The sequence below is a fragment of the Hemitrygon akajei genome, chromosome 23 (assembly GCF_048418815.1).
Source record: "Hemitrygon akajei chromosome 23, sHemAka1.3, whole genome shotgun sequence".
Classification (NCBI taxonomy): Eukaryota; Metazoa; Chordata; class Chondrichthyes; order Myliobatiformes; family Dasyatidae; genus Hemitrygon; species Hemitrygon akajei.
Window position 1 is genome coordinate 61860029 of NC_133146.1, and position 27630 is coordinate 61887658.

Sequence of the window (27630 nt, forward strand, 5' to 3'; positions counted from 1 at the left end):
GGCCTGAATTCCCTGGAATTCAGAAGAATGGGAGGAGGGGATGTGACCTCACTGAAGCCTATCGAATGGTGAAAGGCCTTGATAGAGTGGATGTGGAGACGATATGGGAGAGTCTAGGACAGAGGATACAGTTGCAGAATATAGAAGTGTCCTTTTAGAATGGAGCAGAGGAGGATTTTCTTTCACCAGATTCACCAACTCATTGCTTGGTTTTTATGCATACTTAAGCCAGAGGTTGTTAAATTCTTGATTGGTCAGAGCATGAAGGGACGGGGGGGGGGGGCGGGTTCAAGGCAGGAGACTGGGGCTGAGGGGAAAAATGGATCAGCCATGATGAAATGGTGGAGCAGACTTGATGGGCCAAATGGCCTAATGTTGCTCCTACATCTTATGGTTTTACAAATTGTTTTTTTCTATAATTATGTCAGGAACTGCTTATTCTATATATCATTGCAATGTTAAATGATACTGTGAACACTCAAGCTGGTGCAGTCTTTCATCGATTATATTATGGTTACTATTCTATTATGGATTATTGAGTATGCCCACAAGAAAATGAATACCAGGGTTGTATAAGATGACATGTATGTACTTTGATAATAAATTTATTTTGAACTTTTGAACTTTGAACTGGTTAACATGTACCCACCTCGATAAGAAGAATTCTAAATTAGTAAAACTCCAGCCTTCTGACCAACCTTGACACTAAAGTATTAAAGATTTTAGAATGTGATATTTTGACATTAATTAAATCATGCCTATTTATTTTGACACTTGCTTCATTATTCACCCTTGTAGTATTGGTATAATTTCATGCCTAAGGTGAATTTGGACAGTGCTCCTGAAGTACACAGTCTGAATTACCCACATGGAGGTCTTCAGGTAATTAAGACCCATTATCCATAGTCACTCCACCTCCACAATGTGCAGCTGGTCTCCTGATCCCCCTCACCAAATGCTGTTTCCCAAGTGAAGAGTTTTCCCCTACTCCCCCTGGCCTCAGTTGTCTTTACAATCTTGCATCTTTGAGTGTAGCACTCGACCTTGTTCCTCACTCCCACCTACTTTAGGTGGAATACGGACACTCCCCTTCCTCCTCTGCTGATTTTTTTTTTTGAATTCCAAGTAAGATCCTACCCTCTCTCTCCATTCACGGCTGACTTCCTCAGCCTGGCCTTGGGAGAAGTGGATCAGGCACGCACTGTCAGCTACAAAAGTGTATAGTGCCTAGTTAGATATGAATGGGCCTCTGCCAAAAGAGAATTTTGATCTTGTGATATAATCATCCGGACAATTGATGGTCCACCATTTTAATGTCATTCCAGAATAACCTTTAAGAACACTGCCATATCTGACCAAGTGTTCCTCATATGTATCTATACCTATGGTAGAAAGCTCCATTGAATATAGGTAAATAAGGGGTGGGATGTAGTATAGTGTTATTGCAGCACCAATTCTCGCCGCTGTGTGGAAATACTGTGTCTGTTATCCATGTGACCACTCAGGTTTCACCCAGGTGCCCTGGTTTTGTCCCTCCTTCCAAAGACCGTAAGACGTAGAAGCAGAAGTAGGCCATTTGGCCCATTGAGTATGTGCCAGTAAGTTAATTGGTCACATGGGTGTAATTAGTCAGTGTGGGCTCGTTGGGCCGTAAGAGCCTGTTACTGTATTTCTAAATAAAATGAATAACGAAGGCACGAATTGTCACTCTACAGGTGAAGGAGTTGCATGAAGCACTGTCAACGTACCCCAAGCAGCACCTGGGACCCCTGATCGGTTACATGGCACAGAAACCCGCATCCTGCTTCTCTTCAGTCTCACTTTCTCCAGCACAATTTGAAGGTCCATGACAGTAGATTTCTGCCTGGTTCTCCCATACCTGTGTTCCACCCACCGCTGCCTGGTTCTCCCGTACCTGTGTTCCACCCACCGCTGCCTGGTTCTCCCGTACCTGTGTTCCACCCACCGCTGCCTGGTTCTCCCGTACCTGTGTTCCACCCACCGCTGCCTGGTTCACCCGTACCTGTGTTCCACCCACCGCTGCCTGGTTCTCCCGTACCTGTGTTCCACCCACCGCTGCCTGGTTCTCCCGTACCTGTGTTCCACCCACTGCTGCCTTGTTCTCCCGTACCCGTGTTCCACCCACTGCTGCCTTGTTCTCCCGTACCTGTTTTCCACCCACTGCTGCCTTGTTCTCCCGTACCCGTGTTCCACCCACTGCTGCCTTGTTCTCCCGTACCTGTTTTCCACCCACTGCTGCCTTGTTCTCCCGTACCTGTGTTCCACCCACCGCTGCCTGGTTCTCCCGTACCTGTGTTCCACCCACCGCTGCCTGGTTCTCCCGTACCTGTGTTCCACCCACTGCTGCCTTGTTCTCCCATACCTGTGTTCCACCCACTGCTGCCTGGTTCTCCCGTACCTGTGTTCCACCCACTGCTGTCTTGTTCTCCCGTACCTGTATTCCACCCACACCTGTGTTCCACCCACTGCTGCCTTGTTCTCCCGTACCTGTGTTCCACCCACTGCTGCCTTGTTCTCCCATACCTGTGTTCCACCCACTGCTGCCTTGTTCTCCCATACCTGTGTTCCACCCACACCTGTGTTCCACCCACTGCTGCCTGGTTCTCCCGTACCTGTGTTCCACCCACTGCTGCCTGGTTCTCCCGTACCTGTGTTCCACCCACTGCTGCCTGGTTCTCCCGTACCTGTGTTCCACCCACTGCTGCCTGGTTCTCCCGTACCTGTGTTCCACCCACCGCTGCCTGGTTCTCCCGTACCTGTGTTCCACACACCGCTGCCTTGTTCTCCCGTACCTGTGTTCCACCCACTGCTGCCTGGTTCTCCCGTACCTGTGTTCCACCCACCGCTGCCTGGTTCTCCCGTACCTGTGTTCCACCCACCGCTGCCTGGTTCTCCCGTACCTGTGTTCCACCCACCGCTGCCTTGTTCTCCCGTACCTGTGTTCCACCCACCGCTGCCTTGTTCTCCCGTACCTGTGTTCCACCCACCGCTGCCTGGTTCTCCCGTACCTGTGTTCCACCCACCGCTGCCTGGTTCTCCCGTACCCGTGTTCCACCCACCGCTGCCTGGTTCTCCCGTACCCGTGTTCCACCCACCGCTGCCTGGTTCTCCCGTACCCGTGTTCCACCCACCGCTGCCTGGTTCTCCCGTACCCGTGTTCCACCCACCGCTGCCTGGTTCTCCCGTACCTGTGTTCCACCCACCGCTGCCTGGTTCTCCCGTACCTGTGTTCCACCCACTGCTGCCTTGTTCTCCCGTACCTGTGTTCCACCCACCGCTGCCTGGTTCTCCCGTACCTGTGTTCCACCCACCGCTGCCTTGTTCTCCCGTACCTGTGTTCCACCCACCGCTGCCTTGTTCTCCCATACCTGTGTTCCACCCACACTTGTGTTCCACCCACTGCTGCCTTGTTCTCCCGTACCTGTGTTCCACCCACCGCTGCCTTGTTCTCCCGTACCTGTGTTCCACCCACCGCTGCCTGGTTCTCCCGTACCTGTGTTCCACCCACCGCTGCCTGGTTCTCCCGTACCCGTGTTCCACCCACCGCTGCCTGGTTCTCCCGTACCCGTGTTCCACCCACCGCTGCCTGGTTCTCCCGTACCCGTGTTCCACCCACCGCTGCCTGGTTCTCCCGTACCCGTGTTCCACCCACCGCTGCCTGGTTCTCCCGTACCTGTGTTCCACCCACCGCTGCCTGGTTCTCCCGTACCTGTGTTCCACCCACTGCTGCCTTGTTCTCCCGTACCTGTGTTCCACCCACCGCTGCCTGGTTCTCCCGTACCTGTGTTCCACCCACCGCTGCCTTGTTCTCCCGTACCTGTGTTCCACCCACCGCTGCCTTGTTCTCCCATACCTGTGTTCCACCCACACTTGTGTTCCACCCACTGCTGCCTTGTTCTCCCGTACCTGTGTTCCACCCACTGCTGCCTTGTTCTCCCGTACCTGTGTTCCACCCACTGCTGCCTTGTTCTCCCATACCTGTGTTCCACCCACACCTGTGTTCCACCCACTGCTGCCTTGTTCTCCCATACCTGTGTTCCACCCACACCTGTGTTCCACCCACTGCTGCCTTGTTCTCCCATACCTGTATTCCACCCACACCTGTGTTCCACCCACTGCTGCTTGGTTCTCCCGTACCTGTGTTCCACCCACCGCTGCCTGGTTCTCCCGTACCTGTGTTCCACCCACCGCTGCCTGGTTCTCCCGTACCTGTGTTCCACCCACCGCTGCCTTGTTCTCCCGTACCTGTGTTCCACCCACCGCTGCCTTGTTCTCCCGTACCTGTGTTCCACCCACCGCTGCCTGGTTCTCCCGTACCTGTGTTCCACCCACCGCTGCCTTGTTCTCCCGTACCCGTGTTCCACCCACCGCTGCCTGGTTCTCCCGTACCCGTGTTCCACCAACTGCTGCCTGGTTCTCCCGTACCCGTGTTCCACCCACCGCTGCCTGGTTCTCCCGTACCCGTGTTCCACCCACCGCTGCCTGGTTCTCCCGTACCTGTGTTCCACCCACCGCTGCCTGGTTCTCCCGTACCCGTGTTCCACCCACCGCTGCCTGGTTCTCCCGTACCCGTGTTCCACCCACCGCTGCCTGGTTCTCCCGTACCCGTGTTCCACCCACCGCTGCCTGGTTCTCCCGTACCTGTGTTCCACCCACCGCTGCCTGGTTCTCCCGTACCTGTGTTCCACCCACCGCTGCCTGGTTCTCCCGTACCTGTGTTCCACCCACTGCTGCCTTGTTCTCCCGTACCTGTGTTCCACCCACCGCTGCCTGGTTCTCCCGTACCTGTGTTCCACCCACCGCTGCCTTGTTCTCCCATACCTGTGTTCCACCCACACTTGTGTTCCACCCACTGCTGCCTTGTTCTCCCGTACCTGTGTTCCACCCACTGCTGCCTTGTTCTCCCGTACCTGTGTTCCACCCACTGCTGCCTTGTTCTCCCATACCTGTGTTCCACCCACACCTGTGTTCCACCCACTGCTGCCTTGTTCTCCCGTACCTGTGTTCCACCCACCGCTGCCTTGTTCTCCCGTACCTGTGTTCCACCCACCGCTGCCTTGTTCTCCCGTACCTGTGTTCCACCCACTGCTGCCTTGTTCTCCCGTACCTGTGTTCCACCCACCGCTGCCTGGTTCTCCCGTACCTGTGTTCCACCCACTGCTGCCTTGTTCTCCCGTACCTGTGTTCCACCCACCGCTGCCTGTTTCTCCCGTACCTGTGTTCCACCCACCGCTGCCTGTTTCTCCCGTACCTGTGTTCCACCCACTGCTGCCTTGTTCTCCCGTACCTGTGTTCCACCCACCGCTGCCTGGTTCTCCCGTACCTGTGTTCCACCCACTGCTGCCTTGTTCTCCCGTACCTGTGTTCCACCCACTGCTGCCTGGTTCTCCCGTACCTGTGTTCCACCCACTGCTGCCTTGTTCTCCCGTACCTGTGTTCCACCCACCGCTGCCTGGTTCTCCCGTACCTGTGTTCCACCCACACTTGTGTTCCACCCACTGCTGCCTTGTTCTCCCGTACCTGTGTTCCACCCACTGCTGCCTTGTTCTCCCGTACCTGTGTTCCACCCACCGCTGCCTTGTTCTCCCATACCTGTGTTCCACCCACCACTGCCTTGTTCTCCCATACCTGTGTTCCACCCACCGCTGCCTGGTTCTCCCGTACCTGTGTTCCACCCACCGCTGCCTGGTTCTCCCGTACCTGTGTTCCACCCACCGCTGCCTGGTTCTCCCGTACCTGTGTTCCACCCACACTTGTGTTCCACCCACTGCTGCCTTGTTCTCCCGTACCTGTGTTCCACCCACTGCTGCCTTTTTCTCCCGTACCTGTGTTCCACCCACTGCTGCCTTGTTCTCCCGTACCTGTGTTCCACCCACTGCTGCCTTGTTCTCCCGTACCTGTGTTCCACCCACTGCTGCCTTGTTCTCCCGTACCTGTGTTCCACCCACTGCTGCCTGGTTCTCCCGTACCTGTGTTCCACCCACTGCTGCCTGGTTCTCCAGTACCTGTGTTCCACCCACCGCTGCCTGGTTCTCCCGTACCTGTGTTCCACCCACTGCTGCCTGGTTCTCCCGTACCTGTGTTCCACCCACCGCTGCCTGGTTCTCCCGTACCTGTGTTCCACCCACCGCTGCCTTGTTTGACAATAGTTCTTATGATGGACAGTATGACAGAAATATTGAGGAGACACTGAAGCCTATGAACTCACTTTCATGAACTCTTTTTCTCCTGTTCTCAAGATTTATTGCTTATTTTTCTATTTCTTTATTTTCTTTCTTTTTGTATTTGCACAGTGTATTGTCTTTTGCACACAGGTTTCCCACCCTGTGTCTGTGGTCTTTCACTGATTCCATTATGGTTATTGGATTTATTGAGTATGCCCGCAAGAAGATAAACCTCAGGGTTGTATGCAGTGACGCATATGTACTTGGATAATAAATTTACTTTGAACTTTCAAGTTCCGTGAGAGTCAATTGACCTACAGTGTGACTTCTGTCATAGAGCCTTGATACTCTAAGTACTCCACCATAGTTCAGTTGTTGAATTGTTTTATGATTGGGAGTAAAAAGACTGTACGATATTTTATCATAAGGAGCAAGGTTCAAATTCTGTTGCTTAATCTTTGTCAATATTTGCACAAGCTTGTCTTAATGCTTTATCCTAAATTAAATTTTCAACATACAATTACTTCCCCAAAAGAAAGTAATGAAATGATACAATTGATTGATGATTGCTTGGATTTACAGCAATATAACCTATCACTCAACATGAGTATCCAAAAACATTTAAAAGATTATATGTTCATTTTAATAAAGTAATTGAGAACCTTCAATGCAGAGTTTTCACCTTGGTTGCTATGTATCTCTTGCATAGTGGCTGAGTATAGAGTGCAAAATGACAGTCCTCTGAACGAAATTTAGAATAATTTTCTTTGGACAATTTATGGTCTCAGATGTATAGATTATGTAAACAGACAAGAAGTAATAATTTTGATGCGTAGACATGTTTTAATGCTCCATTGTAAAATGTGACAGATATTTTCCACTATTTTCAGTGTCACCGTTAGTAACAATTTCCCTCTGTTCTTCCAATTAGCTAGCAAGTTAGCTAAATAACTTTTCCCTCTATTCCAAATAGCTATCAAATTTGGATATTTGATTTGTAACAGTTTTCAGACAAAATTGCGGTTGTTTAACCACAGGCCAGCCAAAAGGTTGCTGGTTACCGACAGAATTGCTGTAGAACAGAAGTATCAGAGTGAACACTTTAGTACACTAATGGATGTTTTATCTGTGATAATGCTGTTCACTAACTGCTTATAGTTATTAACATAAGCTTAAAGGAAAACAAACTTCCATTTATTAAGGCTAGCTTTAAAATAAATCCTTAATTTTGTAAATACCACTGTTTAAAGAATTTTAAGCACATCACAGATTTCAGTTCCTGGCAAAAGAAAACCCAGATTTTTACAAAGGATTGTGACATGGGTCATGTTTTTTTTAGATTTGACAGCAGACAATTTACATAAACATTACAGGAAATTTGTGCATTTCATAAAGTTCAAAATATCTGATGCAATCCAACTAATAATTGAAGTTTAAAATAAAACAGGGTATCTTCCCACTCTTCAACTGAAATGGTTAGTTGAATAAAACCATTGTCAAAAGAAATTCCCTGCTGTGCTCTACCTAAATTGTCAGATTCAATGAAGCAGTTGTACAGACAATGCACACAGGATTCAACACACGCCGCTGCCAAGCTTAAGGCTAGGTCAAAAGTAAGTGCAGCTGTAATTAAACCCTGGTCCATGATGCCCACTAGATTTTTTGTTTGGAATGTAGGATTGCATAAAGTAGCCCATAATTGACGAGAAGCTCGCATTTTCCCTGCCTCAACTAGTTACAACGAATTCGATTCAGCAGGATATCTCCACTTTGTCTCTAGAACTAGCATTTTTGAAAAATAAGATGGACAGGAAATAGATTTTGTACAGGTCCATGTATGAAACTACAATGTTTCTGTTGAGTAGAAGCAAATGAAAGTTGAATGTGCAATAGTGATCACCCACAGCACTGTACTGATGTGGCCCTCTCGACTGATCGTAGACGAAGTCCCTTCAGATGTCTGTTCTTTGGATTGTATTGCAGAAATCTCCTTATCATCTGCAGTGGAGCTCTGTGTCTGAAAATAATTAAAATGTCATCAGTAAGTTCTATCAATGGATGCAAACAGGGGGCACTTCCTAAGCATATCAGCATTGCATAGGAACATGTGGATACCCAGAGTATTGGAGCTTAAATGTTACATCTACAGAGGAAGGTAAGAATTGCACTGATAAAAGATCATTGACCAGTTAACTCTGCTTCACCTTTCACAGATGCTGCCTTGCCTGTTCTCCAGCATTTTCTGTTTTTTTTCCTAATACATTTGATGTTACTTTATCATTATTGGCAAACTTAAGATTTATGCCTCACATACCCAAATCCTTAATATACAGGCAGTCCCCGAGTTACAAATGTCCGACTTACGGACAACTCGTACTTACAAACTGAGGAAGGAGAATGCCGTTCACCATTTTAAGTCAGATCGTGATAACGTCCATCACTTTAAGTCGTTGCCGTTGACATTGTGTTGAGTGTTTAACTTTGTATTTGGCTTAAATTTTTCTCGGTAAGTTTCACCCTGACCCTCCCCCCCCCCCCCACCCCCGTTCCGGTCGGCTGGTGGCGCAGTCAGATCAGCACCGGGCTCGAGAACGGAGGTTCCCAAGTTCAATTTAGTGACAGACCGCTCCCGTGCCGGGTTGATGTCGATCCAGTGACTCCCGTACCATCCGTGCCGGGTTGATGTCGAGCTCGCAACTCGACTTCGTAAAAAAAAAACACTGCCACCTCTAGTTTAAATTCCCACGCAGAATATTGTGGAGGATCAAATACCCAAACCCAGCACAGCCCCCACTTGTCCCATTTAACCTGTCTCAGTGCGGTGCAGTTTAGCACCCAGGGAATTCAGTGCTGTGGTCCGTAAGACCCAGCGGACCTCGGGAGCTGGCGCAGGTCAGGACCCGCCACCCGCAGTGTTTCTGTTCCATTGATGGGAAGCGATCGCGATTGAAAATAAAGTGGAAATAATAAAGTGTTTGGAAAGAGGTGAAACGCCATCGGTCATTGGAAAAACGTTAGGCTACAGTCGGTCAACGATCGGAACAATATTAATGGATAACGGATAAAGAGAGAATAATGGAACATGTGAAAGGCCCTGCCCCAATGAAAGCTACAAATTTTACTAAGCAACACAGTGGTTTAATTATTGGAATACATACGTTTCTTAAGTGTTTTATATGCATAGAAAGGCAAAATATATACTATATACTAAGACAAACGTTTGACGAACTGACGCTAAATAATACCAGATGTACTTGTTCCGACTTACGTACAAATCCGACTTAAAGACGGATTCAGGAATGGAACTCATACGTAACCCGGGGACTGCCTGTACCTACTTCCTGTTATGCTGGCATCTAGGGCAGCAATGAAAGTCCTCCATCTCTGTTTGTCCACACTGTTGCACACAAATGTAGAAGGATTCTTCATTAACGAGAGAAAATCCGCGGATGCTGGAAATCCAAGCAACACACACAAACTGCTGGAGGAACTCAGCAGGCCAGGCAGCATCAGTGGAAAAGAGTACAGTCGACGTTTCGGGCCAAGACCTTTCAACAGGATTCTTCATTGCTGTTTCTATAACAATTTTTTTTTGACCAGTCAAGGTCGTTAGCTCTGAGCTGAACCCCCAAACCTGGGGGACTGGTGGACCATTCTTACTCTGAACTCTAGCCCTTGACCTGTTTGGTATGGATGACCCTACCAAGCGTCAAAGCACCAGGCCCTGACTCCAGTCGATATAGCTCTCTGGGTGATTGGGGCATGCAAGCCTCCAAACCACGACAAGGTTGTGTTCCTCTTGGAAGAGATCTTTAACATAATTTATTAAAAATAAAATTGCTAACACTGACCCTATGGGAAGCCTTGCACTCTTCCATCCAATCTGAAAATAAACTCGTATCCACTTTTCATTTCCTACTAAACGTGCAGCCACTTTGCCACTTCAGTCCTTCAGGTTAAATTTTGATGACACAAAGCTTAGAATGTGATATTTCCATTAGAACGTCTCATAGAACATCTAATTTCACCACTGCAACATCAGTTGGATTCAACTTTGGCTTGGTGGGTGAAACCAGAGAGTGGTAGTAAATGGCTGCCTCTCTGATTGGAGGGCTGTGACAAGTGGTGTGCTGCAGGAATCATTGCTAGGTCCACTGTCATTTATCATTTATATTAATGATGTAAACCAGAAGACAAAGGAGCAGAATTAGGCCATTCAGTGCATAGTGTCTGCTCCACCATTCAAAAATAGCCGATACATTTTCCTCTGAAACCCATATTCTTGCCTTCTCCCCGTAACCTTTCACATCCTGACCTATCTTGAACCTATCAACCTCTGCCATAATTAACCCTAATGACCTGGCCTTCACAGCGGCCTGTGATAATGAATGCCATAGATTCACCATCCTCTGGCTAAAGAAATTCCTCCTCATCTCTGTTCTACATTTATGTCCCTCTATCATGAAGCTGTCCTAGACTCCCCCACGATAGGAATCATCCACTTTATCTTGTCCTTTAAACATTTGATAGGCTTCAATGAAATCCCCCCTCATTCTTCTAAATTCCAGCAAGTAAAGGACCAAAGGCATCAATGGCTCCTCATATAAGCCTTTCATTCTTGAATACATTCTCGTGAACCTGAACTGAACCTTTTCCAACATCTGCACATCCTTTCTTGAATAATCGGCCCAAAACTCCTCACAATACACCCAAATGAGGCCTCACCAGTGCTTATAAAGCCTCAGCATTATGACCTTGCTATTATATTCTAGTCCTCTTGAAATTAATGCTAACATTGGAAATTGCCTTCCTCACCACTGACTCAACCTGCAAATAAACCTTTAAGGAATTCTGTATGAGGATTTAAGTGATAATGTGGTAAACTGGATCAGCAAATTAGCAGAAGACTCCAAGATTAGGGGTGTAGTGGACACCAAGGAAGTCTATAAAACCTTGCAGCGGAATCTGGACGAGCTGGGAAAATGGACTGAAAAAAAATGGGAGATGGAGTTTAATGTAGACAGCTGTGAGGCGTTTGCATTTTGGGAAGACAAACCAGGGAGATCATGTGAATCTTAGGACGCTGAGGATAACGGTAGAATAATGGGATCTGGGAATAGAGATCCATGAAAGATAAAGATTAGATTTATTTGTCATAGGTATAATTCCTTGAAAATGGCATCATAGGTAAATATGTTTGTAAAAAAAGCTTTTGACACATTGGCCTTCATAAATTGGTATTGTATACAGGAGAGGAAGTTGGGTATGATATTGCTAAGGTCAAATTTAGAGTACTGTGTGCACTACAGGTGACCTACCTACAGGAAGAGTATTAATAAGCTGGAAAGAGTGCAGAGAAAATTTACATGGATGTTCTTAGGACTTAGGGACTTTAATTACAGGGATAGGTTGAATCAATTAGGATTTTATTCTCTGGAGCGCAGGAGAATGAGGGAGATTCTGTAGAGATGCTTAAAATTATGAAGGGTGAAATTTAGTTAACATGAATATATGCATTTTGGGATTCTAGAAATATATGCATTCAGAGGTTAATGGTGAAAGGTGAAATATTTAAGGCAAACCTGAGGAGGGATTTCTTCATTCAGAGGGTGGAATGAGCTGTAGAAGCAGGTTCATTTATAACACTTAATAGAAGTTTGGATAGGTACATGGATGAAAGATGTACAAAGGGCTAAGGTCCAGGTGCAGGTAGATGGGACTGGGCAAAAAATCTGATACAGATTAGATGGGCTGAAGGACCTCTTTCTGTGCTGTAGTGCTCTTTGACTTCAACATAAAATCTATATTCCATATTGTTACATACCCATGGGTATCTTGTGACTGTCATATGACCATGATGTAATTGAGGCTCTGCTGGGTGTGATGTAATGGTCTTGTGATGGTGGAGTGATGTAATGTTCCTGCCAGTGAGAGGTCATGTGATGTTTTTTCCAACAGGGTATAAAAGGAGGACCCGTCCCTGTGACGCAGGTCAGTTTGTGGTTGAATTCGTCAGTGACTCCGTTCTGCTGCGTATTTGATGTTATGACGCAGTTTCGTTTTAAAACTGAAGTTTTAATGTGAGAATCGTAGTGCTGTCAGTTCTGAAAATCACTGCCAGTTAAAGCCCAGTCGGAGAGTGAAGAATTATTGAAGTTCGGGAAGCTGAAGGATCGGGGGAAGTTGATGTTGTCGGCGGTAAAACAGGTTCAACCTTATTTAATCTTTGTACAAGGAGTTAGTAACCTGTGTCCAAGATAGCTCCTGCTTTGCTAAAAGAGCTGGACGCAACGTTTTGCCAAGGAAAGGTCAGTGCCTTTAAGCTGTTTTATTTCCTACATTGTAAGTCCTTTGGGGCAAGGCATACTTCGGCTGGGATCAGCAGTGACAACATGAAAGAGGATTTATTACTTCAAGGAAAGTCTCTCCTAACTGACTGTGGAAATCATTTTGGACTTTTGCAATACTACTTTAAAGAACTGAGTTCGCATTTCTCATTTTAAGAACTGTTCGAGCTGCCGTATAGCAGTCCACTTCCGGTTAAGTTAATCATTTGCAGTGTTTAATAAATGTTTTATTTGTCATAAAAAACCTGTCTCAAATATGTATTCATTGTTGCTGGATCATAACAATATCGAAAAGCTTCTAATTTAGAAGATGTGTTTGTATAATCTCACATTTTTGATACTGTTATGAAAATATGTTACAATTATGTTGTTCTAAGTTGACAGCACAATGGTGGTGCACGCAGTTGGTGCTGCTGCTGAACTGCTCCACTGAGCTGAGTTTGATCCAGACCTGGGGTGTTTTCCATGTCTGGAGTTGGAGTGTTCACGTTCCAAAAGATGTGCTGGCAGATTAATTGGTGAACATAAATTGCCTCAGAGTAGGTGGATGGCAGAAAAACTGGGGGAGTTAATGAGTATGTAGGAGGAATGAGGTTTCAGAGAAGTAACAGTGGGAATTAAACATAGGAATACTCTAATGTTGGCACATACTCATTGAGTACCATGTCAGGAAATACGAACAACACTTTAATTCGGGTCAAAAGAATTGTGAAGATCATAGGTTTTTAAATTAACCAATGGTTGTAAGACAGCAGACCATGAATTTAACAGTGGCAAACCTCAAACTAAATTAGGGATTAGAAGTACAATTTTCCCACAGTGCAGTTGGTTGTGAGAGATAACATTCCATCAATCCTACTTAATTCAATATTGATTAACTCCCTTAACAAGCAGCCAGAGAAATATCTGCATATGTAAAGAATTTAAACTTTTAACAATACACACAAGTACAGTTGTTAAAATATTCTTTGGGGACACAATGTTTTTAGTCATTTTCTATCAGCAGAAAATCAATTGATGGAATGCACCAAATTATATTAATAATAATAACAACAGTCCCTTTAGTCTATGGCCATGCATGATCGTGGAATGGATGGTGAGTTGGTGTGCGGTAGGCAGATAAGGAGTGGCTACAGTGTGAAAAGGTTTAAAAATAAATGCCCAACCTCCCTCCAATTCACTTCTGGTTTCAAGGGCAGCTAATGTGAAAGGTGACAATTAACCTGCTCCAAACTTCAGATAATTAATGAGGTTGTGGTTTTAATTGTATTTCTCTTATAATGCTGGTCAAGCTTGCTTCCCAAGAACACCTGAATCAAACAGCTGTGAGCTTTTCCAGTATTGTTGGCCGTCTCTGAAACCAGGAGTAGTCTCTCAACAGCTGCTGGTTGACCTGTTAACCTTTCTGAGCCCTGTGATTGAGTTTACCACACTATTTGACATTATCATTTGTCTCCTGCTGAACATTTCTCAGCATCTAACATTTCCCTCCAACAACTCTGATGTTTTTGAAACCAGACCTACACTCAATGGGCAATTTATTAGGTTCTCTTGTACACTTGCTTGTTAATGCAGATATCTAAGCAGCCAATCATGTGGCAGCAACTCAATGCATAAGAACATGCAGACATGGTCAAGAGCTCCAGCTATTGTTCAGACCAAGCAGCAGAATGGTGAAGAAATGTAACCTAAGTAACTTTGACAGTGGAATGATTGTTGGTACCAGATGGGGTGGTTTGAGTATCTTAGAAACTGCCGATCTCCTGGGACTTTCAAACAGAATAATGTCAAGAGTTTACAGAGAATGGTGCTAAAAATAAAAGAAAGAATCCAGGGAGCAGCAGTTCTGTAGACAAAAATCACTTCTTAATGAGAGAGGTCAGAGGAGAACGGCCAGACTGATAGGGTGACAACAGTAACTCAAATAACCACGTGTTGCAACACTGGTTTGCAGAAGAGCATCTCTGAATCCACGACATGTCAAACCTCAAAATGGATGGGCTACAGCAGCAGAAGACCATGAACATACATTCAGCGGCCATTTTATTAGGTACCTCCTGCACCTAATAATGTTGCCACTGATTGTATGTTTGTAATCTCCGTAATTCCTGTCAATCCTGATGTTAGATCACTGCCTCAGTCCAGCCCTACCTTTCCTTGTTGGCTGTATTGTAGTGCTAAAGAGCTGATATATTCTAGATGACTGAGGCTGGGAAACAGAGTCTACTAATGTTAACCAGATCCTGCCATGATCTCTAGTGAAGCCTAAGCTGAATGTTATGGTCTACTTAAACAATTTTATTTACAGGCCAATTTACTGAACACTACAGTTATCAATTCAGTGTGGAGGATGAGTTAAGGTGACTTGATTCAATGGAACACTTTTACATCAAGTCCAACTCTTTATGATCCATTGTAATTTGTAAACCTTGTGTTCATTAACATAATTGTTATTTTATTTGTTATTCTTACTATGAACACTTATCTTTCCTTTTAAATTTATGTTACAATTTCTTAGACTGTAAAAACATAAATCTGTTTCATAGTACTTGTTCACAATGCTTTTAAATTAAATCCAAGCATGACACTGATTTTGTAAGAATTCAAATTATTCATTCTAAGTCCAGGCACAATTATTGTGCTTAAAAAATAAGTTCGTTGTGAATTCCTTATTAATTGCTTACCTCTGTAATGCAAAAGTCTTGGGTCACCGATAGATTAGAGCGTAGTCTCTGTGCCTGAGTAAAGAACATGGGAAAATATTAGCAGATAAACAAAGTACAGTATATTGACAGCTGAAGTTGAAGAGACAGGATACAGTCCCAAAACGTAAGTGAGAACAGTTTTGGGGGAAATTGGGTGATGATAATACATAAACCCACTGAGGTGAAAGGACCCTCAAATCCATTGAAATTTGTGAGAACAGCGACAGAAACACAAATGTGGAGCTTAGGCTCACCGCAGTGGTCAGGAAAAAAAGTCGTGAGGCCAGAAGAGAAGATATAGGAATCTAAAGAAGCACACTCAATATTTTTGGAACAGCTTCTTCAGATTCCCAACAGATTTCTGAATGGTCCATGAACACTACCTCACTACCCCTCTTTACATTATTGATTTATTTTATTGCTATTGTAACTTCTTGTAATTATTTTCTGTCTTGTACTGTAATGCTGCCACAAAAACAACAACTTTCACAACATACAATATGTCGGTGATAATTAACCAGATTCTGATTTGGAACCACTGATGGACAAAAGATTTAGATTTGCAAATCCCAGGCCTTATTCCACAAGGCTGTACTTACTTTTAATTAACTCTGTCAGGAGTGTCAAGTTTGGCTAATTTAATCTGCGTTGGCTGGGCTGTGCTGGGATTGCATCAGAGCTCCGTAAGTACGTTGAAAGAACCTGGTAGAGTAATTAAGTTCAGAGCAAAGACATTGTCTTCACACCTAGATGACTTCATGCAGTTAATGAGCTCTTAAAAGAGAGTCTAAACTGGACGATTTTCTGTTTTTTTTTCCTCTCTGAAACTGATGTACGATTGACTACTGTGGAACTCTATTTATAAAATATCTCTCATTTAGACAGATATGCACACATTCAGGGCATCACAATTGTAGATAAGTTATAGATTAATTTTTTGATGAACTAATTCTCTCCCATTTGTTCTTTTGTGGCAAATGGAATGTTTCTAAAGAAATGTACAGTATGGCAAGTGGAAGAATACATGTCATAATCTCAGGCCACTCCCTCAATCCAGATTGGTTCTATTACTTTTAGAATTGTCTCAATTAAATGAGAATCAGTTGGAAGGACTAACAGTTATTCCCTAATTACCAAGTGAGATTGTATCTGCCTCTAGTGCCTCTTCTAGCAGCCCTGTCCAGCCACCACTCTCTATGTTTAAAACTTTCCCCAAAGATCTCTCTTAAATTTTGTATTTATTCAGAAATGCAAGCCTTTTTGGCCCAACGAGCTGCATCACCCAACAGGTCACCTATTTAAGACTGTAAGATACAGGAACAGAATTAGGGCATTTGGCTCATTGAGTCATTATTGCTGATCCATTTTTTCTCTTAGTCCCTATAACCATATAATGATTACAGCATGGAAACAGGCCATCTTGGCCCTTCTAGTCCGTGCCAAACGCTTACTCTCACCTAGTCCCACCGACCTGCACTCAGCCCATAACCCTCCATTCCTTTCCTGTCCATATACCATATAACCATATAACCATATAACAATCACAGCATGGAAACAGGCCATTCCGGTCCTCCTAGTCCATGCCGAACTCCTAATCTCACCTAGTCCCACCTACCCGCACTCAGCCCATAACCCTCCATATACCTATCCAATTTTACCTTAAATGACACAACTGAACTGGCCTCTACTACTTCTACAGGAAGCTCATTCCACACAGCTATCACTCTCTGAGTAAAGAAATACCCCCTCGTGTTTCCCTTAAACTTTTGCCCCCTAACTCTCAAATCATGTCCTCTCGTTTGAATCTCCCCTACTCTCAATGGAAACAGCCTATTCACGTCAACTCTATCTATCCCTCTCAAAATTTTAAATACCTCGATCAAATCCCCCCTCAACCTTCTACGCTCCAATGAATAGAGACCTAACTTGTTCAACCTTTCTCTGTAACTTAAGTGCTGAAACCCAGGTAACATCCTAGTAAATCGTCTCTGCACTCTCTCTAATTTATTGATATCTTTCTTATAATTCGGTGACCAGAACTGTACACAATATTCCAAATTTGGCCTTACCAATGCCTTGTACAATTTTAACATTACATCCCAACTGCTGTACTCAATGCTCTGATTTATAAAGGCCAGCATTCCAAAAGCCTTCTTCACCACCCTATCTACATGAGACTCCACCTTCAGGGAACTATGCACTGTTATTCCTAGATCTCTCTGTTCCACTGCATTCCTCAATGCCCTACCATTTACCCTGTATGTTCTATTTGGATTATTCCTGCCAAAATGTAGAACCTCACACTTCTCAGCATTAAACTCCATCTGCCAACGTTCAGCCCATTCTTCTAACCGGCATAAATCTCCCTGCAAGCTTTGAAAACCCACCTCATTATCCACAACACCTCCTACCTTAGTATCATCAGCATACTTACTAATCCAATTTACCACTCCATCATCCAGATCATTTATGTATATTACAAACAACATTGGGCCCAAAACAGATCCCTGAGGCACCCCGCTAGTCACCGGCCTCCATCCCGATAAACAATTATCCACCACTACTCTCTGGCATCTCCCATCTAGCCACTGTTGAATCCATTTTATTACTCCAGCATTAATACCTAATGACTGAACCTTCTTAACTAACCTTCCATGTGGAACTTTGTCAAAGGCCTTGCTGAAGTCCATATAGACTACATCCACTGCCTTACCCTCGTCAACATTCTTCGTAACTATTTCAAAAAATTCAATAAGGTTTGTCAAACATGACCTTCCACGCACAAATCCATGCTGGCTACTCCTAATCAGATCCTGTCTATCCAGATAATTATAAATACTATCTCTAAGACCTATCCAATTTTTTTTTTAATGACAATATCGAACCTGCCTCTACCGATTCTACTGGAAGCTCGTTCCACACAGCTATCTTCTGTCTTCCCCCCTTATCCCTTCATTCCCTGAACATCAAGAATCTATCAACCTCTGGCATAAAGACTTGGCCTCCACAGCTGCCTGCGGATTCACCGCTCTCTGGCTAAAGAAATTCCACATCAGCTCCATTCTAAAAAAACACCCCTCTACTCTGAGGCTGTATCCTCTGGTCCTAGATTCCCCCCCCCCCCCATCAGGGGAAACATCCCCTCCACATTCACTCTGTTGAGGCCTTTCACCATTCAATAGGTTTCAATGAGGACACCCCTCATCCTTCTGAATTCCAGTGAATACAGGCCCAGAGCCATCAGATGCTCTTCATATGACAAGCCATTCAATCCTGGAATCATTTTTGTGAAACTCTATTGAACCTCTCCAGTCTCAGCACATCCTTTCTAAGATGAGGAGCCCCACCCAATCTGCTCACAATACTCCAAGAGGCCTCACCAGTGCTTTCAGCATTGCATCATTGTTCTTATATTCTAGTCCTCTGTTAATGAATACTGAGATCATATCTGCCTTCCTCACCACAGACTCAACCTGCAAATTAACCTTTAGGGAATCCTGCACAAGGACTCCCAAATTCCTTTGTGCCTTCAATTTTTGTATTTTTTCTACATTTAGAAAATAGTCAACCCTTTCATTTCTTCTAAGAAAGAGCATGAGTGTACACTTCCCAACACTGTATTCCATTTGCCACTTCTTTGCCGATCCTCCTAATCTGTCCAAATATTTCTGTAGCCTCTCTACTTCCTCAAAACTACCTGCCCCTCCACCTATCTTCATATCATCTGCAAACTTTGCAACAAAGCCATCAATTCCATCATCCAAATCATTGACATATAAGATAAGAAGAATTGACCCCAACACAGACCCCTGTGGAACACCACTAGTCACTGGCAACCAGTTAGAAAAGGTTCCCTTTATTCCCACTCTTTGCCTCCTGCCAATCAGCCACTGCTTTATCCATGCTAAAATCTTTCCTGTAATACCATGGACTCATAGTTTGTTAAGCAGCCTTATGTGTGACACCTTGTCAAAGGCCTTCTGAAAATCCAAGTACACAACATCAACTGATTCTCCTTTGTCTATCCTGCTTGTTATTTCTTCAAAGAACTACAACAGATTTGTCAGGTAAGATTTTCCCTTGCAGAAACCATGCTGACTGCGGCCTATTTTATCATGTGCCACATCCTTAACAATCAACTTCAACATCTTCCCAACCACTGAGGTCAGACTAACTGGCCTATAATTTCCTTTCTTCTGCCTGTCTCCCTTCTTGAAGAGTGGAGTGACATTTGCAATTTTCCACTCTTCCAGAACCATTCCAGAATCTAGTGATTCTTAAAAGACCATTACTAATGCCTCCACAATCTCTTCAGCCACCTCTTTCAGAACCCTGAGGTATACACCATCTGGGCCAGGTGACTTATCTACTTTCAGACATTTCAGTTTCCCAAGAACATTCTTCCTAGTGATAGTTACTTCACACACTTTATGGCCCCTGAAACATGAAACTTCTACCATGCTGCTAGTGTCTTCCACAGTGATGACTGATGCAAAATACTTATTCAGTGCATCTGCCATTTCCTTGTCTCCCATTACTGCCTTTCCAGCATTGTTTTCCAGTGGCTGATATCCACCCCTGCCTCTCTTTCAGACTTTATGTACCTGAAGAGACTTTTGGGATTCTCTTTAATATTATCAGTCTGCTACTTTCATATTCCAGCTTTACCTTCTTAATGACTTTTTTAGTTTCCTTTTGCAGGTTTTTAATAGTTTCACAGACTTCTAACTTCTGAGTAATTTTTGCTCTATTATATGCCCCTTCTTTGGCTTCATGTTTGCTTTGAGTTTTCTTGTTAGCCACGGTTGTGTCATCTTGTCTTTTGAATACTTCTTCGTCTTTGGATGTATATATCTCCAGTGCCTTCCAAATTACTTCCAGTAATTCCAGCCACTGCTGTTCGCCATCATCCCTGCCAGTGTTCTTTTCCAATCAATTCTGGGCAAGTCCTCTCTCTGGCTGTGTGATTCCCTTTACTCCACTGTAACACTGATACATCTGACTTCAGCTCCTCCTTCTCAAATTTCAGGGTGAAGTCAATCATATTATGATCATTTCCCCTCAGTGGTCTTTTACCTTAAGCTCTCTAAACAATTCCTTTTTTTTTACATAACAGCCAATCCAGAATAGCTGATCCCCTAGTGGGCTCAACCACGAGCTGCTCTAAAAAGACATCTCATAGGCACTCTAGAAATTCCCCCTTTTGGAATTTAGCACCAATCTACCTTCATACTGAAATCCCCTATGACTATTATAACGTTGCCATTTTAGCATGCATTGTCTATCTCCTGTTGTAACTTGTGGATCACATCCTTACTACTGTTTGGGGGTCTAACTCCCATGAGACATTTTACCATTGCAGTTCCTTAGCTCTACCCACAATGATTCAACATGTATGTCATCTCTTTCGAATTTCATTTTTTACTAACAGAGCCATACCAGCCCCTCTGTTTTCTGGCTTGTCCTTTCGATGCAACGTGTATCCTTGCATATCAAGCTCCTAGCTCAAATCTTCTTCCTGCATGATTCAATGATGCCTAGAACATCATACTTGCCAATCTGTAACTGCTCTACGTTCATCGACCTTATTCCATATACTGCCATCATTCAAATACAACACCTTCAGTCCTGTATTCACCCTTTGCGATTTTGTCCGCATTTATCATTTCAGCTCATCCTGCTGACTGCCATTTTGCCCTATCATCAGCCTGTCCATCATAGGAGACTCGCCACACATTGCCCCTGTTTGTAAACCAACGACCTTATCTTTAGCACTCTCACTATGGTTTCCATCCCCCTGCCAAATTAGTTTAACCCCCCCCCCCCCCGCTGAACATCTTTAGACAACCGACAACCTGTCCACAAGGATATTAGGCCCCTTCGGGTTCACGTGTAACCCATCTCTTTTGTACAGGTCATACTTTCCCCAGAAGAGATCCCAACGATCCATAAATCTGAAACCTAGCCCACAGTACCAGTTCCTCAGCCATGCATTCACCTGCCAAATCATCTAGACTTACTCTCACTGGCACACGGCACAGGCAGCAATCCAGAGATTACTATCCTGGAGGTCCTGTTTCTCAGTTTTCTACCTAGCTCTCTATAATCTTTCTTCAGGACCTACTCAACTTGTCTAGCCATGTCATTGGTGCCAATATGTACCAAGACTTCTAGCTGCTCACCCTCACCCTTCAGAATGCCCTGGACATGATCTGAGACATCCCTGAGCTTGGCACCAGGAAAGCAACACACAATCTGCATGTCTCTTTCTCGCCCTCAGAACCTTGTCTCTGTTCCTCTAACTAAGGAGTCTCTAGCGACACTGCAGTCCCCTCCACCTCTCTGCTTTTCTGAGCCACAGCACCAGAGTCCCGGTCACTAAGGCTCCCTCCGGTAGGTCGTCCCCCTCAATAGTATCTAAATTGTATACTTATTATTGAGGTTAACAGCCACAGGTGTACTCTGCACTGGCTGTGCACTTCCCCTCCTTCTCCTGACAGTCACTTGTCTCCTGCAACCTAGGGTGACTACCTGTAGATCCTGTCTGTCACCTCCTCGTTCTCCCGTATGAGTCAAGGGTCATTCAGCTGCAGCTCCAGTTCTTTAATATGTTCTCTGAGGAACTGCAACTCTGTGCATGTGGTGCAGATGTGTTTATCTGGGAGACTGGACGCCTCCCAGACGTCCCACATCCCACACTCAGTACAAAACACTGCTCCTGGAGCCATTCTCACTAAACTTCTGTGCCCTAGTAGATGAGAATGGAACAAATAAAAACAGAGAGTAACTTACAGGACAACTTACTTCACCCAAGCTTGATCTTGCCTAAGCCTGATGAGCCGAAGACTGGCACACTCCAAAATAAGAGTAGCTCCTAGAATGGCCGCTCTGCTTGTACTTGAATTATTCTCATTGGCCCTTTCTAATGAATCCCTCTTGCTGATTGGTCATTCCTCAACTCAGAAACTGCCGCAAAACTCTGCCTTTAAAATGTCAATCACCCTCCTGATTAAAAAGTAGGTCCTTTTACGCACCCCTGAGGTGAATTCTCCAACTCAGAGAGAACTGGCTTTTTAAATCTTGAAAACTGATCTGACCGAAAGCTCTTTTTCACGCACTGCCTCTTGCTGATTGGTTGCTTCTCAACTCAGAGACTACCGTGAAACTCTGCCTTTAATATCTCTTTCACCTTCCTGATTAAAAAATAGCTCCTTTAACACTCCTGATCTGGATTGTCCAATCTTGGCCTCATCACAGGACAATTTACAATGACCGATTAACCTACTAACCAGTGCGTCTTTGGACAGTGGGAGGAAACCAGAGCACTTGGAGGAAACCCACATGCTTCATAGGGAGAAACATACATACTCTTTACAGGTGGTGCCAGTATTGAACTCCAGATTGAACCCTGAGCTCTGCCATGCTCCAAGCTGTATTGTGCTACTACGTGACAGTGTCACCCCAAATATCTTTGCCCTCACATATTCCATTTGTCTACTCACCCAGATTGATGGAAAACCTTTGCTCTGTCTGGTGCAGTCACTTGGTGCACCTCACCTGGCTCCTGACTTGCTCTTTTTAATGCTGCCTCTTCTTTTATGTTTCAGGTCAGCTGATCACTGATAGTGGCAAATTTGGTCATTTAATGTAATTAAATGACAAGGGAGGGATATTAAGCTCTGTTTGATGAAGTTGCATACTTAAATAACAACGTACCATGCTTCACAACGTACCAACCAGAATATTCTCAGATCTTGCTGTCTCGTGCATGGAGTGTTTCACTGTCTACGGAGCTGCAAACAGAATCGAGAACTGCCCAATCACCAGCAAACAACTCTCCTTCCGATCCTATCACAGTGGGAAGGTTATTACTAATGTGGCTACAAATGATTACACTAAAAGTACTCCTTGAAAAATTCCTGCAGTGATATAATACAATAAGATGGTTGCTATCTAATAAATGGAAATATTTTGCTTTGTAACTGAGTATGACTCTAGCCTGCAGAGTTTTTGATTGTAAATTGTCTTAACTTTAATTTTGGCTTCTTGTTTGCACACTTAGTCAAATGCTAAATCAATATTATGGACAGTCATTCTCACCCCACAAATTGAATCACTACTGTTTAGGCCAAAGCTATTATGAGTTCTAGGTTACCTCATCCTGGAAGAACCCACACTCAATAGGTTATTGATGAACAGGTTAGCATCACTTTGATCTGACTATCATGCATTTTATGAGCAGGACATATCAGGACATTTTTGCTTCAAGCAGATGCCAGTTTGTGGATGTGCTCCAGTATCTGGTTGGAACACAGAGTGTTGTGGAACACAAGTTTCAATGATATTATTGCCTGTTGGCAGGGTTCATATCCCTTGTCTCATCCATTATCTTCAGCCATTTCTTGATGTAAAGTTCAATTGAATGAGAACTGGCTTCTATCCATATGGGAAACTCAGAACGAAGCTGAGGAGGATCACCCACTCTATACTCACCTTGTACATTATGCACATTGTAAATACATCATGATTTATTTCAATTTGTGGAAAAATATCAATCAACATTTGTTTGAGTTGAAGTTAACCAGTTATCTTCAGTTGCAGCCACATCCGATCCGGCTTAGAAAAGACATCTGAGAACTTTTAGATGTACGAAACTTCTGAATGTGAAAATCATCAATAAATACTAATACAAATCATTGCCTGGCAGAAATGCATGTAATTTCTTATGTCTTATCAGTTGTTCCTGCATTTGTAAATCCCAAGTGGCTGTTCTAAAAGGGGCCACAAAAATACTGGGAGTTATTAGCAGCTGGTGGTACTACTTCTATAATGCACCTGTATCTGCATCAGACTGCCTCCACTTTACAGGCCACTCAACTCAGTGGCGTAGCTAGCTGGAAAAGGGTGAGGCTTCAGTTACCTAAAGCAGAATAACTAATGCAGTCCATATCTCATCAGTTCCTCCTAAATAGGGTTGATGACCTAATTTCAATCACTTGATATTTAGGAGGCAATTTTTAAAATATCTCTGAGCATGCGCTAAACTCACAACAATCAGTACTATATTAAATACTCTTCAGCGTAGGCTCCTGGAGTAGTGCAGCAGGGAAGGAGACTAACTGACCCTAACAGCTTCTTTAAAAAACCACCTGGTTATTCACACTCCCCCACTCATCACCCACTCAGCTCCCTTTTGATTCGTTCCCCCAAAGTTGTTTGTCTATGAGACAATGGATTCCAAATGCAGCACCTCAACTTCCCCAGAGCCTACACAACAATTTTGATAGATGCACCAGAGAGAGTATCCTCTCTGCATGCATCACAACTGCGTGTGGCAATTGTGCTGCCTGAGACTACGTGAAGCTGCAGTGTTGTGGACAGAATCACGAAGGCCATCCTCTTCTCATAGGGACTGTCTGCTGCCTCAGTAAAGCAACTGCATAGTCAAAGATTCCATCCACTCAAGACATTCTATATTTTGTCCCCACCATCAGGCAAAAACATACAAAAGCCTGAAGCCACATTCTGCCAGGCTCAAGGACAGCTTCCACCTCACTTAATAAGACTATTGAATGTACTTCTTGTACAATAAGATCTACTCTTGACTTTACAATCCACCACATTATGATCCTTGCATCTTATTGTCTGTTTGCACTGAGTTATGATTTGTAACTCCAAAATATAAAAACTAGTTGAAATAAAAGCAACTGGAGACCGGGAGAACTTGTATACTTTGTTTTTTTTTACACTTCTAAGCGAGGTGTGCACATATCACTTTGTGATGTGATGTGATGTGATGACATTTACGATTTATGTACTTCTACATATAATCCACAATGCAATATGTAACAACAAAAATGCTTAATCAAACAATATATTTACAATATTACTCAAATATTACAAAATATTAAATACATTACACACAGCCCTTTCTCTGTGATTGTAACACTTTATTCTGCATTCTGTTGTTGCTTTTCCCTTGTAAAGCTTTGATGCACTAATGTGATGAAATTATCTGTAAGGGTAGCATGCAAAAGAATTTTTGGTACGTGTTACAATAATAAACTAATTTACCAAATTTACTAATTTTCTAATAAAGAATTTCCTTGTGTAGTCTTTGATCATTTTGCCAGTCCTTTCCAATATGTGGTCTCACATCAATGACCACTGGAAATTAGTTTCTCTTTTGCCTTTCTTCCCATATCTCTTAATGATTATCAAACCACTTGGTCTTCAACTTTCAACAAAGAACAAATCCACTTCTCCTGTATCTTCATGTGACTGTAATCCCTCATCTCCGGAAGCATTCTTGTAACTTCCTTCCAAAGGTCACACAATATATCAAAGGCCTTGGTAAACTGTATTGCGCAGAACTGGATACTGTACGATGGCTGTGACTGAACTAACATTTTATATATGTTTATAATAACTTACTAGCTTTTGTACATTATTCTTCAATTTTCTACTCTCCATAAATTTGATAACATCACAAATTCTGCAGCTTGTATCACAGCCTGCACAGTCATATTCACCCATCACCACAGGCTCACTGACCTAGCTTATCTACCTTTTAATCAATAACTCAATTTTAACTTTCTCATGCTTCTTCTACTCCCTCGATAACCATCCCTCCCCCAATCTAAACCATCCCTTAGTCCAAAAATACTGAATTATCTGCATTTCTGGCCTCAATAGCATATCTCATTTAAATCATTTCACCTTCATTTGTCCTGAGTTCTGGAATTTCCTCCTGGAATCACCTTGCTACTTCCCTTCTTCCCCCCCAAAGATACTCCTTCAAATCTGCTGTAATATCCCATTAATTCCCCCATTGTCAACAATTGCCTGAGAAACCCCCTGTGCAGTATATTGGAACATTTTATTGTCTTAAGGCACTATATAAATGCAAATTTTTGTGAGAATTTAAGGCCTTTGACTCCAGACATCAGTATTACAATTGCAATTGGACAAGGCTGCCACCTTGAGATTAATATCACAGGATTCACCACGTTTATAAGAGACTGTCCTGATTATATTAACATTACACCCTTACTCTTTAATCTGCCTGCTTAGTGCAAAGTGGGTGGAATGATTCCATGGTGAGTAATGTGCTACAAATATTCGATTACGTTTAATATTTTTAGTAATTATTTCAGTGGGAAAGTGAGCCACTAGGAGTTATCAGAAGTGTTAAATCAAACTCTCATTGTTTGAATGAACACATAGTTATTTTTAGCCATTGTTTTTGCTGTCTGTGCAGCAGACAAATAGGGTGATTGTTGGTGTTCTCTATAAAGTGCAGCATCAATTTGCCATACCACAACACTGTTCCTTGCTTGTAAATTGCTTTGTGTCAGCATGGAAGAAATCCATGTGGCAAATAGCCCTGTAACTGCAAGTATGTAAGTACCTTTGGGAAGGGAATATCACACTGGTTATTGTCATAGAGAGGAAAGGGAGAGGTTGAAACTGGAGGATAGTTTCATCTTTGTTCTCTTTGCTATTCCTTCATTCTCTAGCACACAGAGCTGTCATCAAGCACAAGACCTTTGCGAGGGAGTATTACCACCTGACCACCCTGTGAGGGGAATCCTTGCAGGTAAACTCGTAACACCTTCCTGTTCATTCCTCGCAAGACTGTAAGAACAGGCAGTCAAGAGATCTGGAGACCAAGCTAATAACACACTCACTCAATTTCACTTGTGTAACAATGCAGAACACCTCTTGGCATTCATTCTTTGTGTGATGGGCACCGCTCCATACCTCCCCACTGGAAGGATGGTGAAATTGGGCACACCTGGCAGGGGATGATTGCTGGGCCCGTGGTGACGGGCAGACCCTTTTCCTTTCCTCCATCTTCTGGCAACTGCCATTTTCAGCCATAAGTTTAAAACCTGCTGATCTTTAGAAACTTACAGTTTTCCGCTAGGCTTCAGCTCAGGAGATAAAAGTGGCCCTATTTTGTCTCCACTTGACCTTTGCAAAGAATGTCCAAAAATAATTTACTGCCCAGTTTTCTCCCATTAGTTCCTATTTTTCCTTGTTTTTATTACCATAAAAGCTGCAATATCCCCTGTTGATCCACTCTGTGACAAAGTACTCCATACTTTGAAAAACTCGTTGCAGAGAGAAACAAATGTTCTTACTTGCTCTCTTGGTAGCTATAAGAAGAGATACACTTTTTCTTTTCCTTTGCTTTCCTATTAGCACTCACTCTCACTGGGCAGCAGTATTGGTGGGAATGCTCTGAAGATCAGACTTGAACATGAATTGTTAAATGGGTATTACAGTATACATGCTTGTCTCACTTACCTGCAAATTTGCTTCATACACTGCTCTTCTATATCAAGGATCTACCTTACAGCATTTCATTCTCCACTTTGATATGTTGTT

At 43.8% G+C, this 27630-nt stretch overlaps 1 protein-coding gene across 1 annotated transcript in view; it reads right to left on the minus strand.

Moving 5' to 3' along the window:
* Positions 1–7008: 7008 nt before the first annotated feature.
* gfra1b (gdnf family receptor alpha 1b) overlaps positions 7009–27630 on the minus strand; it is a 247753-nt gene continuing 227131 nt past the window's right edge. Inside the window, exons 8-9 of the mRNA XM_073027832.1 lie at positions 15217–15270; positions 7009–8202 (exon numbers count right to left, since the gene is read on the minus strand). Coding sequence (XP_072883933.1) covers positions 8029–8202; positions 15217–15270 — 228 coding nt within the window. The 3' untranslated portion in view covers positions 7009–8028. The remainder of the gene's footprint in view (positions 8203–15216; positions 15271–27630) is intronic.